General features: G+C 41.1%; 1 protein-coding gene across 1 annotated transcript in view; it reads left to right on the forward strand.

The window, feature by feature from the left end:
- The first annotated feature begins 1,121 nt into the window (after positions 1-1,121).
- The window catches only part of USP46 (ubiquitin specific peptidase 46), a 34,259-nt gene continuing 20,364 nt past the window's right edge, over positions 1,122-15,016 (forward strand). The window contains exons 1-2 of the mRNA XM_036381461.2: positions 1,122-1,672; positions 14,732-14,812. Of these exons, the coding sequence (XP_036237354.1) occupies positions 1,637-1,672; positions 14,732-14,812 (117 nt within the window). The 5' untranslated portion in view covers positions 1,122-1,636. The remainder of the gene's footprint in view (positions 1,673-14,731; positions 14,813-15,016) is intronic.

Consider the following 15,016-nt stretch of genomic DNA (forward strand, 5'->3'; position numbering starts at 1 on the left):
TGCCAAATTTGATACCATTTTTATAAAGCAGGCACTTGTCCACAGTGAACTGGATTAAGGCCACTTACCTAACAGTATTTTCAGGGCAGGAATTTATCTTTAGATGTTACTGCTGATGCCAGATTTTACTAGTAATCATAGATCTTTGTTTGAAATTATAATTTAAAAAAAAATTGACTTCAGAATGTTTCCTGTAAATAAAGCCTGTGGACCCAGGCTCTAGAGGCTGCAATTATTTTATTCTAGCATCATGAAGTAAAAGGTGTAGCCAGGAATGAGCATGCCACACTTCAGGTGCTGTTAGGAGCAGGGGTGTCTGTAGAAATGTTAGTAGTTCTCTCTTCATTTGAATGATTTCCTCAGCATAGCAGAGGAACAATAAATGGGCCTTAAGCTCTTGCTGAAAAAAAGCAACATCTGCTAAGGAAAGGGGAATTCTAAGATGAGGATTGCCCTAGCTGAACTCTGCTCTTGCTTCTCTCAAAGATTTGCCATGTGACCTCCAGTTAGCTATCTAACAACCTTGTGCCTATTATCACGTGCGTGAATTTAATATACTTACACTGCTCTGCCTTGGAGAAAGGCATGGGCCTCAACTTGCTTGTGTTTGAAGAGAACCTGAGATTATTACATTAACTGTTTTGTATAAATGCTAGATGTTGTGAATTTGTGAGTGAGCACATGGTGTGGGGACAGTCCCAAAACAGCATTTGTGAAGATAAATGTTATCTGCATGAATGGCAATACAAAGCACCAACTGAGGGCAGTAAATTACATTCCAGCTTACTGTTCTGGATTTTGCAAGTGCCTGGGCTCCTGTGTACCTCCTAATTAGGTGGGGTGAGCATGTCCCAAAGCCCAGTGCCGCCGTTCTTGCCACACATCCACGTCCTCCTGCCCACACTCTGCCTTCCTGTCCTTCACCCCGCTGCCTGCCGGTATGGCTGTATACTCACCGAGGCCGGGATTCCCAGCCCCGTGGCCATTCCAGGCCCGGCGACTAAAGCACCGCGGCTCCTGTCGGAGGGCCCGTCCGGAGGGGCAGCGGGCGCAGCGCCCCCGCGCCCCCTCGGCGCCGCAGCGCATTGGCTGCGGCGGCCGCCCCGCCGGGCCCGCTGGGGTGCCCCGTGCCCGGCACTGCCTCTGACCTTCCCTTCCCTTCTCTTCCCTTCCCCGGCGCTGTCAGAGCGCATCAGCGGGCGCGGCGCTGCGATGGAGCGGCGAGCGGCAACGGCAGCCGCCGGGAGAGGAGGAAGAGGAGGAGGAGGAGGAGGAAGGGAGAGATTAGCGCGGTGCCGGCTGGCGCAGAGGCGCAGCTGAGCGCTCCAGCGGGAGCCCGGGGCCCTGCGGACCGTGCGAGAGGCACAGGCGGAAGGAGCGGAGATGCGGCCGCTCTCCCCGCGCCGCTGAAGCTCCCGGTCACTCGCCCGGAGGAGGGAGGCCGGGAAGGTCCGTCATTCTCGCCGCTCTGCGGGCGCAAAGGGTGCCTGTGCAGTCCCCTCCTCTTGCTTTTATCCCAGCCCCGGAGCAGGAGCCGCCGCCGCCCCCTATCCCTTCCTGCGCTCTTCCCACCATGAGCGGGGCTGTTTTCACCTTATAAAGATGGCGGTGTGGGATCGCTGCAACCTTTAGACTAATGACTGTCAGAAACATCGCCTCCATCTGTAATATGGTGAGTGCTGGCGGGGGGCGGGCGGCACGGCAGCCCCTGCGGGGGCCGGCTGGGGGCTGCCCCGGGGCGCAGCCCAACCGCGCGGCTCCGTCCCTTGCCCCAGCGGCGGGGGAGCCGGGCAGGCTGCCGAGAAGTGCCTGGGATGGAGTTGGCCGACGGAGAGTGACGATGTCCCGAGGAGTTTTCCGGGAGCAACCCGGGCGTGGGCCGGGGAGGGACGCAGATGCAGAACCGGTGCGAGGGCCCCCGGAGCGGGTCTGACCCCGGCCGAGGCGCGTTGCAGACGGAGCCGTGGCCCGCCCTTCCTCCGCCTGCCCTTCCTCCTGCCCTAATACTGCGAAAGGACCAAAGTTGGGTTCTGAATCCACATGAAATCAGTGACCCTGTTTAACCCTCTCAGGCAGGCACCCTGTGGTCTCCTAGGGCCACGAGCTCCCCAGATTACACAGAAAAGAAGGATGATTAGATGCCTAATAACACTTTTGGATCCCGATGCTAGGTGCTTGTTCTAGGAAGTCTTTGCTTTAGAGATAACTGGGTTTAATTTGCACTGCATGCTGCTCGAAGAGAACTGGTGTTTATAAAGTACTCTTGAATCACTTAGCTTTTTCAAAACCAATTAGGCAATTAGGAAGGAAAAAGGAAACGTTTGTATTTTTGTTTTGTTCATTTCACTACTTTTCTCCCCATGGAACAGTTGAAACGATGCTTTCTGCATTGTGTTTGGGTTTAATTTTAATTCTAACAAACTTGGAGCACCTAATTTGGTTTAGGTTTTTGAAACTTCTTGGCAGAAGGAGCAAAAGCTCAAACTCTGTCAAAGACTTTTTAATACAGTGAGACTGTAGCAAACTTGCCAAATAAATAGTTGCGTGCTAAGCATCTTAATGCAAACAGAAGAGAATCCTGGTTTTGTTCATTTTGGGTTTTTAGTCTGTATTTTTCACCCTTATTTCCAGGTTCTTCAAGAGCAGCTACACACAGTTGCTAGCTTCCCTCCATGTGGTGCCCCAGCATGCCTTGTGCTGCTGATGCCACACATACCATTCATCTGCCCTGGAGAATGGAGCCTGTCTCTAGGGTAAGGCAGTGGGCACAGCCCCAGAGGCCTGGCTCCTGCGGGGTCTGAGTGAGGGAGTGCAGAGTGCAAGCCTGCTCCCCTTCCATGTGTCCACACTTCCACTTAAGTGGGATTGCTCTTTTGTTGCAAATGAGATGCCTGGGAAATCCCATGCATAGGTTTCATTTGAACCTCAGCCCTCCCTTTGAAATGCCTGCTCTGAAATGCAGAGAGGGTGAGTTGGTTCTGAGGTTAAAAGAATTAATACAAAATCCAGATTTGAGGTATAATAACCTGGGTGCTCACCCTTCTTCACCAACAGTAACTAGTTTTCTGAACTTTTCATTGTTCTTAATGTTTTCCAGTCCAATGAGCCACAAATACTGCAAAGAGAGCTTCAGTAAATGGTACAGGACTGAGGAGAAAACCTAGATGCACTTACCTTCTCTCTGAGGCAGGCTCCAGTTTTTACTTCTGATTAATCGTGGATGTGGTGCCTTGCAAATTTTATAAAAGAGCACTGCATGAAGGGGAGCTGGAGACTCATAGGTGGATGTAAGACCTTGGCATAAAGTACTAGGAACTCTGATTTTTTTCATGTGCTTCAGACAGATGCATTTGCATGCAGCACGCTTCTCCCAAAGACTGAACAGATTCGCAGCAGAACTGATGAGGTTCTTGCAGTGGTGTGCTGCTCAGCACAGTATATTGCTAGTATATCCTGCAAAAGTAGCATCTGAGAGGTGGAGAGACCAAAGGGAAGAAGGAGAGCCCCAAGCAGAAAAGGGGGCATACCAGGATTCATACTTCAAGACAATTCTAGCTGATGGTACTGTGACAGCAGGTGCAGTCTATTCAATGTTACTGATGTTTTAAGGCTACACATTCCTTGAGGTCTGTGTACTTAGCTTTTAGAGATGCCATGTTGGGTTGGTCACATTTAGTTTTTTCTGGATAACCCTCAGGGACTGGAAGTTCTTTTAGGCAAAAACAATGGAGTTTTAGACAGCTACAGGAATTTGGGGCCGTAAGAGAAATACAAATTCTTGCAAGTGTTGGCAACATTGCATTATGGCTCCTCCAAAAATGTGTCCACTCTGATGAAGTGATAGACTTGAACTCAGTGGTCTGTAGAAGGAGCTATGACAACCTTCCAGAGGGCTAGAGGTATAAAAGTAAACCTTTACCTTTTTAAAACCTAAATATTTGCCCTAAATATAGTTTGATTTAGGACATCTGTAGAAATCTATCTAGAAAGATGCTGAGATGCTGATTCCCAGACCTTGTTCCTGCACTATAATATAGTGCTTAAAAACTGAGCTTCGGACAAGCTGTGGACTAAGAAATAGCTGTGTAGTTCTTTGGTAATATAATATGTTTTTCTATATAATGCTATATAATAATAGGTTTCTAAGGTTTTTAACCTGGTTAAACTCAGTAATTTAAAAAAGGGGGTTCTGGTCTTTATTTTTTCCCATTCCACTTTAGAGTGTTCACAGAGGGTTTTTCGTTTTTTGAAAAAAAAGCCCCAAAATCTAAACAAAGATGTCTGGTTGGTTTTTAGGGGTGGTGTGGGGAGTAGAGGAAGAGAGACAGAGGCAGCAATTGGTCCTGAAATACTTGTCCTTCCTTGAATGCAACTTAGATTGTGTTTTCAGTGGTAGTCCTTGACAAAGTTTTTTGAGTGTGTTTGTCCAATGTTTGCTTTCATGTCCTGAAGGGAAAAATATTACTGAAATTTAACTGAATTAATTGAAAAACCTGGCTAGCCAGCATTTTTGGATGTATGTTTGCTATTAAGTTGACTGCCTGATATTTGATATCTTGGGTTGTAATTTTGATCTCCTAAAGATGGTAGAGGTCGTTAGTCTTTTCAGGAAGGATCAAAACAAGTGTAGTGAAGCAAGAAAGACAGGGACAGTATTTAACTCACTTGCAAAAGATCCTTAGTACTATATATTCTCTGGATAAGCTCTCACATGCTGAGATAGACACAGTAGGAGCTAGCCAGTAAGAAACAAATATTTGGCGGGGGAAGTTTCCACTTGGCACATTTACTTGTAGTAAATATTTAAATGCACAACTTTCTAGAATTAAACAAAATTCCTCTATTGTCTTTTACCAGTTTTGTCCCCTAAGTTATAATAATTGCAATAGTTTAGTTATTATTCACTGATTTGTTTAATGAGTATTAAGAGCTAAAACTTGTTCTGAATGGGTGGAGGGGATGAAGGCAACTATGCCTGAGGGAATCAGTAGGATTCTTATGTGGGCATGATGGCCATGTTCACTGAGAAGGGAGGTGTAGTCCACAGGATGTTCAATTTACCTGCCTTCAGCCCCTGTGAAAACTCATTCACTCTGTCTGCACACCATGTTCACTGCACACCATGTTCACACTGAGGGGTGTATACACTTGTATACCATGTATACAAGTTGTCATCTTTTATGTAGGACATGTACAACAGATGTGAAGAAGCATAGAATACATTGAAAAAACTCTGTTTGAGGGAACACCAACAGGCAGTGCCTCCTAACACTGGGAGACTGTAGGCACCAGTTAGGGATGTGCTGTAATTCTCTTTGCTTATTGTTTCTGTGGAATAACCCAATGACTCACGTACCAAATTCTGGTTCATGGGTAGACAGGCATGCTGGCATTTCATGCTTACTGAAATCCTCTGCAGTATGTTTCTCTGTTGATGAGCTTTAGGTAAAGCCTTGAGTTCTGAGTTAAGCTCATGCTGCAGCTGTGGCCTAGGGATATTACTGTTATGTGCAGTGAAGGACATCTAACCATTTCAGAATGTATTGACATACATTTACTGAATCTGGCTAACAAGCTCTGTGGATCATATTTCTATCTTTTAGAATTCTGTTGAGAACAAGTATTAATTCCCTCCCTTTCATATTTTTGTAATAGTATCTCAAATATTCCAATTAGAACTTCATAGTGCTCTGACAATTAATGAACAGAATAATCTAAACACATTCAGTGTTCTCTGATACAAGATATTATCTGAGATACCTCATAGTTACTCCTGGTAGTTGTTGTATAGATATCCTTTGGAATAAAAGTTGCCGTTCCATAGATTAATTTTGGAGTTTCATGTTACTCTTTCTTTTCATAGTCTCATAGTTATGAGTTTCAGAGCTGTTTTTCTGCATGAAACATTCACACAATTCATCAGGAATTATGTGAACACCTGTGAATTGCAGCTTTCATTTTAAAACAAACAAACAAACAAAGATTTTCTAACATTCCTAGAAACTGGTTATAGAGAAAAAACATGCAACCCTAGGAGTCTCTACATTCAGGAAACAAATAAGAATAAATGTTGGAATTTTTTTTGTTTATTTAATAGCATGATTTTAGAGACTAATTGCAGCATTTGTTTGAATATAGGGCATTGGCAGAATGAGGACTCAAACTACAAACAGATTTGGAAAAGGCTTTATACAAAAAAAAAACCCCTACGATTTTAATGCTGTGAAAATACTAAAATCCTGTTTCATACAAGAATAATAAGAATATTATTTGGCTACAGAATTGATCACTATGATTTTCAATTGGATTTATTCATTTGGACAACCTGCAGTGTATATTTCTTCATGTCTCATATATCTTCCCATAAATACAGATAAAGGCAAAATAATATGTGCCAGACAATAAAAACAGTTATCTGAAGGCATATTTAGATTGATAAAGGAAAATAAATTTTTACATCGGATAAGATGTAGACAGTTCAAGCAATGCAGTTTTAGAAGCATAGTCTCAAGGGTGGCAATTTCAATATGACATAGAAAATATAGAAATAAAAATATGAAAATTATGGAGAATATGAAGTGTAATCTTTGTAATAACTTTCTGAAGTAATGAGAAACTTGAGAGTATGACTGACAAATGGGCGCTGGACTAACAGACAGGAAGTGTGCATTCCATGAAAAGATGAATGAAGTCCACAAAAGATATTTTTTATTGGATAGAAGAGTATACGCAAAATGAGAAACATCCTAATATATAATTCCCAAAGTATAACCTTGAGTAATGGCTGAAGCTTGTCTTGCATGAATACCTTTTAATGGCTAAAGTGGTTCTTATGTACTTATTGGCTGTTTGGAAAGTAAGCACGAAAGGACAATTCATGAACACGACATGTAGTGTACAGTGTGTTTGTTTTAGATGCATGTAGTCTTTGGCTTCATATTGCTGAATTAAGAATAAACCAGTGGTTATACTAAACACCTCAGTAAAGGAACCTCTTAGTCATAGCTCAGCAAGGCTGAGTGAATCTGAATTGTGGAAGAAATGACATTAAAAGCAGACTCTGGACCCTTATTAACTCTGTGTGGTGGGCAAGTGCCACACAGGAGGTGAGGTTCTGATGGTTTTGACAAGCCACAGTCTGTGGGGTCTAAGTCCTGGCCAGTCAGAGAAGCAGTCAGCCAGTTCTCTTCTGCTGACCTTCCTTTAGCCTCAGAAACTGTCCTTGGTTGGCTGTTTTGTAGGTATGCTTACATACATTTATTACGTACATTACGTGCTTAACACCCCAGGATATCAGTACTTCTGGGAAAGAAGCATCCTCAGTGTCAGGACTCCACTGTAAGCATGGTCTTGGGTGTGCTCAGCCATTGCAGAAAAGGCTGTTGTGCTGAGGGTTTCAAACTAGCCATTACTGGATATTGCATGTTTCAGTTATTTAACTTGATTTTTTGATTTCACAATTAATGGCCTCGTAACAGCTGTATATAAAGTATCCTATGACAAGAAAGTCTCCCACTGTCCACTGAATATGATAAACCTGTGTTATTCCTGATGTAGGTCAGCCAAAGTTGGAGATTTCCAATGATAGGAACTATGTCGCACTTCCTAATGTCTTACTGGAATCTACATTACGGTAACTTGAGCTTGGTACTTCTCATCCTGGCCATTGCTGAGGCCAAGAACAGACTAGTTTCTTTCTGTAACAAACTGTAGACTTTAAAATATTGTCATGCCCTTTCCTGCATTATGCAGCCTTTTCTGTCTTATGCAACACAACCCCATTAAACGCGTTTTTATAGGTCACTTTTCTCTTGAGTTGAGTCTTCCATTTTGACTGGCTTCTTTTGGATTCTTTCCAGTTACCTTTATCTTCCTTGAAACCAGCCACCCAAAGCTGGATGTAAGATGTCTTACCACTGACAAGTTAAACAGGAAAGTTACTTTAAGATCTTTGTAGACTACCACCTGCAAGTGTTGATTACGTTGTCAACATTTGTTGTTGTGGTTTTGGGGAATTTTTTAAATAACAATGCATACCTGTGGCTTTTTCATCTTATACAACACAGAGACTTCCCCTTTCTTTCTTTCTTTTCTAAAATGTTACTACCTTAGTCAGCTGTTTCCCATTTTGTACATGGTGATTCTTCTCTTCATGTGCAGAATCTTGCACTTGTCTCAGGTCCTTACAGGATTTCTCTAAAAGAAAAATACTGTAAAAAATATTTTTAATTTTAAACCTGTCCTGCAACATAACTGCAGCCCTCATTACTCAACCTTGTATGGAGATTTAATGAACATATTCCTACTTCTGTCTCCAAGTTATCAGAGTATCCCAGCTGGTGCAGTTGTGATGAAGTTTAGAAGGCGCCTTGCTTTTCAAATGCTCTGAGGCAGCACATATGCAGTCTAGGTGCTCTAGACAAAAATGTTACTGAAGAAGTTAATAGTTTGTAGGTAAATATTAGTTTCATTTTGACTCATGAGACCATCTTGAGGCTATGTGTTCTGAAGAAGGAAACTGGCCAAAACCAATGGTCTTGCTGCTTCCTCCAGAAAAAGCCTGGGTGCCACTAATCCAAGAAAAATTAAGCTGGGGATACAGAAAGACTCACAAGTGAATATTGAGTTGCAGTTTGGTAAAAGCTGTCTAATCTTGGAAAGTTTAAAGGTCAATATTTTTTTTTTAAATTACTTATGGATATAGACTCTGGACTTGCAGCATTTCAATAGAACCTTACTTGCAGTACTTGGTTGCTTTGTGCTTTGAGAAAACCAGGTTTATCAGCTATGTAAGACTGAGTACCTTAAAAACTCTGTCCAAGGTTTTAAGTGGTTCAGGATTTCAGGTCTTGCAATTTTTATCCATTTCTTGAAAACCACACAGAATGGGGCTGAAGTTACTTGTGGTATATGTGATACTTAGGTCTGTAAATAGAGATAGCTTAATCTACCCAGCAAGAAAAAAGGTTAGGCCTCTCCTTTCAAGCTCTTATGATTTGCCTTAATGATCAGAAGACTCTTTGGAAAAAACACACAAAAATAATTTATTTAGATATATTTTGATAAATCATCTCTCCTAAAAAAATTTGAATACACAGTGGTTTTTTAGTCAGTCAAGGTTCTTTTGCTGTTTACTATGATCTCCTCTGTGTTTTCATAGACTCGTCTCTTTCCTCTTTCTTCTTGTGGTCAAAAAGACCCAAAATAGCTTTGCTGGAGGAACAAAAAGCATTTTCTCACAGAATGAAGAGAGAGCTAATCTGGTTAAATTCAACCATCTTGTGGGACTTAGACTTTAAAAAATTACAGAAATTCTTCACATTTGGCATTTAATATAGATGAGTTTTTAAGAAGGCTGGTTCGGCTATTTCAGTTACTCACCATATCTCTCTGAAAGTTGAGGTTGTTTCTGAAGATAGCCAAAGTCCAGCACTGGGGACAGGTGATGCATCTTTGAAAGCAGCTGCATGTATGCTGCATGCTGTGCTATTGCTAGTTCTCCTTTTACTCTTGGTTCTTTGTGTTGCTTCTGGGAGCTAATTTCAGGTTTTTACAATTACCTCCTCTCTTTTGAGTTATCCATCACTGCCATTTTTTGGCCAGGAGGCCTTCCCCATCTTTCTTTATTTTCTTTTTTCCTTCCCTTCCATGTGCTGTGCCTTCCAAAATCCTTCAACTCAGGCTGCCTAGCCCTGAAGCCATTTCTATTTTTACTCTAATTTTTCTTCTACCAGCCCAAACATCATCATTAGTTTGTCTTAAGTCTTCAGTTTCTCCCTTCAAGAAATTATCATCATTATTATCATGTTGCTCTTGCTTTCCCCAAATACTAAGAAAAAAGAAATCTAATCTATAAATGTATATGGTCTGAAACCCTTTGTATGGACCAGCCATCTTCCTTCATTATCTCTTGCTCTTCGTGTATTTAAGTTTCTGTTTTAATTATTCAATTTTTATATGTTTTTCTGTTACATTTTTTAGATTTTCTTGTGAACATGATATTTCTTCTTATGTCTTTTTTTTTGTCTTTGTACAGACATATTTTTCTGCACAAAGAAAAATTTAATTAATTTTTTATTTTTCATACTGTGTTTCTGTTTATTTAGTGATACCCATTTAATAGTGGCTTATGAAGGATCTAATTTCTTTACTGTATCCGTTTACTTTAAATTGAACACATGTATATTTCTAGAAGAGTTAGAGCCATTTTTATAGCTCTGTCACAGTACAAAGTTTAGTCTGCTTTGCTATCTTCTGTTGACACTATCTTTCTTATTAGCTCTTGTCCATTTCTCATCCTCCATAAAATAATTGTATTTACATTACTTTTCTACATGTGATTTAATGAACTAATCTGGTGACTTCTTTTTTATCCTGACTTTTTTTTTTAATATATGCTAAAGTAAACGAACAGCAGGGGTTTTTTTTACCTAATCTATTTCATGTGATCCAAAGCACAAATGAAATTCTTTGCAACATAATCAGAAATTTCAACTGAAAAGAAAACCAGCAGTCTTATTCTTTGGAAAGTCCAGGACAAAATAACAAGAGGAAAAAATATAGGTCATATGGGCTGAATGTTTTTGGAGCCATGCTGTGGCAAAAATCTTGGCCTGAATTGACCTGTGCTTGGCTATGTCTCTAGCTGTATGTCTTTTTACGAGGGCTGAATACTGATTGTTGAATTAAGTGGTAAAACTGGGAAATCAAGGTTCCAACACCACAGAGTGCACAGTAGGAGTTTCCACATTGACCTAGTTCTCACCCTCATAAGGCCTGCATACCACAGTCACTCCACTGCATTTCCTTCACTAGTGTATTCTTTTAAGAAGGAGCCAGTCTCCTTTATTGTCTCTATACTCTGATATGACTTTATTTAATACTCCCAAATCCCACTTCATTGACTTATGCAGCCTCTCCTCATTTCAGGCTCTGTAGCTACACTGCTGGTCCTGCTTATTTTTATGGAACTACAGTAGATTCAGTTGTGGTAGGATATTCCTCCTAGCTGAAGCTTTTAAAAAACAATAGAGAGTGGTTGCATTAAAATGTCTGAGCAGGTTTTCACTGTAGAAGTAATCAAAATTACTTGCTGGGAGTGAGAACAAACACAAACACCCTGGAAAAATAGTCATGGTTGATGTTTGCTGTAGATTAACATCAGTAGACTAACAAATATGTTTTCCATTTTATATGGTTGATTTAAACTGAATTCTCAACCACCTTTAACACACCCCTAATAATATACTTTTTCCAGTTTAAACCTGGATTGGGTGTACAGTTCCCGATATACTTTCTTGGAAAAATTTCCTTCTTCTGTCCTTATGTCAACTGTTTATTAAGGAGACTTCATATGCAAAACAAGTAATTTATATACAGTGTGACATGGTTTGAGTTTTACTAAGTGGCCTGTCTACATTTTTTTCTCCATATAAGGAATATATCCTTCTTTGAAGCATCAGGTCTCTGTGTCTCTTACCCACGTTCCTAGACTTCTTTTTCCATGGATTTAACAGTATCCTTTTGGAGACCTCAGAATAAATAAAAATCTGACTGAAATTGCCTTTGACACAAGAAGACCCTACTCCTAATGAAGTCTGAGTAGGTTATGTCAGTTTACTCAAAGATTGAATTTAGCCTCACTGTTTTGTTGGGTCACTGTCACACTGTACTTTATTTTATATTTGCAACAGCCAAGGCCTGGATTGGGAGAGGTAGAAAAGCTCCATGTTGAGATGTTACTAAGCATGTGGTTTTTTCAACAGCAGGTACTTTAAAAATTTCTGGGCAATGTGGAGTTTTTATATGAAGATTGGTTAGTATACGTCATTAATTTGTTTGGTTTTCAGTGATAATATTGTTTGGTTAATCCTGATTCTTGATCTTTCTCACAATATTTACAAGAAAATTTAAATACAAGAAAGGGTTTGTCCAGCCATCTGACATCCTCTGAAGTTAGAAACCCTGGCCTGGAGGAAAGGCAAATGAGTAATGTAGGAGCAACAGGTTAGCAGAGCACTTGCATAATATTTCTCTAACAGAATACACTAACCTGTAGTTTTATGAAAGTGTAGGAGGTTACTTTTTAGAGATAATGTTTTCCATGAACTGTAGAGGGAGAATTTATTTCAGTGTGGAGAATACTTCCTATAAAACTGGAAAAAACCACCCATTTCATTTTTCTTTTAGGGAGCTCGATTGTAATGTTCAAAGTGAATTCAAAGAAAACCTTTGCTTTGATCTGAACGCTGTACAATGAGTATTAATGTGAAGATATTTTTCCTCAGAAGCTGCATTAATCTTCTGTAGTCATGTTTCTCTTGTATCAGACAAGGTTTTGAGGGTAACAGTGGCTGTTTGCTTCACTGCTAATATCAGATAGGCAAATATTTATCAGCTTCTTCCCTCTTGGAAAGGTTTGCTGAATATGTGCATCTTTGGCAAGGCTGACTTTCCAAGCAATGAAACTAATCTTCATATGAGACTTACGTAATTATCACACTGTCATCTCTGTTGAATGGTAGCCAATAATTGCTTTGTATTAATCAATCTTTTTTCCCAAGTTTCTCACCAAGGCTTAGCAGAGTCTGGTGAGAACATATATCCATTATGAAGCTTCTCATGAAGGCCTGTGTCTGTAAAGTACTTTAGTCTCAAAGGATTTTCTGAGAAGTAACATATACTTGGTCTGAGCAATGAACTCTGTGTATGTGAGAGAAAGTGAGAGAATGGAAAAAGATCTGAGAAGGGGATGTGAAATATGAAATTTTGGGAGCTTTTCTGGAACCTGCCAACTTAAAGGAGATGTTTTACTTTCAAGGCTTGCAAATTCTCAAAGAGTACCTATGCTGAGTTTCACACTGCTAATGCTGTTGACTAAATCTTCTTTTAATGAGTTGGCATGAAATAATAATCTAATTTGGCAAGCAGTGGTTATGGTAGGTGCAGTAAGGAAACAGAAATCAGGCCTTGGAGAGAAGATAGGGAAGGGACATGAGAATTCTAAATCTGATTACCAGTTACTTTGAAAATTTTAGCTTATGAAGTCTAAGCAAATGTCTGCCTTGACTTCACCAAGGCTTTTGACACTGTCTCTCACAATGTCCTCATAGACAAATTCAAGAAGTGTGATCTGGATGAGTGGACAGTGAGATGGATTGAGAACTGGTTGACTCCAGAGACTCACAATCAGTGACACAGGTTCTGGTTGGAGGCCTGACACTTGTGGTGTCCCCCATTATTCAATACTGGGAGTTGTTTAACTTACTCATCAATGACTTGGATGAAGGGGCAGATGCCTCCTCAGCAAGTTTGGTGATGACCCCAAGTTGAGAGGAGCAGCCAATACCCCAGAGTGCTGTGCAGCCCTCCAGAAGGGCCTTGCCAGGCTGGAGAGATGGGCAGAGAGGAAATTGAGCAAAGGGTCCTGCACCTGGGGAGGAGTGACCCCATGCACCAGCACAGGCTGGGATTGACCTGCTGGAAAGGGAAGGACCAGGGGGTTCTGGTGGGACCCAGCTGCACAGGGAAGGACCTGGGGGTTCTGGGGGACAACAAACTGTCCACGAGCCAGCAGTGTGCCCAGGGGATGAGAAGGCCAATAGTGCCCTGGGGGGCATTAGGAAGAACATTGCCAGCAGGCTGAGGGAGGTGATCCTGCCCCTCTACTCAGCCCTGGTGAGGCCACATCAGGAGTGCTGTGCCCAGCTCTGGGCTCCTCAGGAAAAGAGAGACAAGGAGCTCCTGGAGCAGGTCCAGTGGAGGGCAACAAAGATGAGTGAGGGATTGGAGCATCTTTCTTGTGAGGAAAGGCAGAGGGAGCCAGGCCTGTTCAGCCTGGAGGAGAGAAAGCTGAGAGGGGAACTCATCAACATCTGTAAGTTATCTGAAGTGAGGGTGTCAGAGGATGGAGCCAAGCTTATAATGTGTATAGGAGTGATGACAATTGCTTTGGCAGCAACCTACCTTACTTGCTTAGTAATTTAAGCTTGTTCAAAAATGGGCATTTTAATATAGGAAAATGACATATAACATACCAAATTAGTGGTTGTGCTTACAGACCAGCAGTTCCCTAAACAACTTTGATGTTGAAGATACAGTTGAACATACTAAGAGATCTATCTTGGATTTATGTGCTCTTTAATGTTAGATTGGACAAAATAACAGATATATTACACTTGCTTTCAGCATCTGTGTTGTTACTAGAACTGGATACCAATCTGAAGCCCAGGTATTGTTACAGGCTGATATTTAATTCAAAGGGATTCAGAGAAGTTTCAGTAATGCTTAGAAAACCTGCCTTCCATCTAAGAACTGGTTTTTAGGGTTGTATTTAAGATCAACTACTGTCTTTATGAGACAAGAGAGTAATGGGATCCAGATGGCCATGTACACAGTAAAAATAAGGGGGAGGTGGGTGTGGGAAGAACCACTGTTGTGACCTGTTCATTTCTAGTCATCTGTTACTAGAGGGTCCATGTCAGGCCAGCTCAACTATCCAGATTTGCAAATATTTTTAGTGGCTTATGAGACCGTTGTGCCTATCAGTAAGACAGAGTTAGTGTGGCTAATCATAGCTAAAAGGAATGAATTCTTTTTTTGTCTTGATACTGTCTATAATTTTACTTTAGGATCTTAATATTCTAAATAATTTCTTCATTTTAATGTTTTGTTGTTGTTGTTGTTTGGTTTGTGTTCTGACATTTTTTCCTTTTTTTTTTCCTTTGTATAGGGCACCAATGCCTCTGCTCTGGAAAAAGACATTGGCCCAGAGCAGTTTCCAATCAATGAGCACTACTTTGGATTGGTCAATGTAAGTGGTTGATTTTGATGTTACTTGAAATTTGCTTAGTTCCTTGGTTTGGTTTTGTTTTGTTTTTCTCTCTCCCCTGCTCTTATCAATCTTATTCTAATGCAGGATTGTCTTTTTTTTTAAGTGCTGCTCATGTTGCAATTTTAGGCAAAGTGGGTTGTAAAACTGTATCAGATGTTTGAAGATGGCTTCATACACCCCCAG

Source organism: Molothrus ater, chromosome 4, assembly GCF_012460135.2.
Source record: "Molothrus ater isolate BHLD 08-10-18 breed brown headed cowbird chromosome 4, BPBGC_Mater_1.1, whole genome shotgun sequence".
NCBI classification, from domain to species: domain Eukaryota; kingdom Metazoa; phylum Chordata; class Aves; order Passeriformes; family Icteridae; genus Molothrus; species Molothrus ater.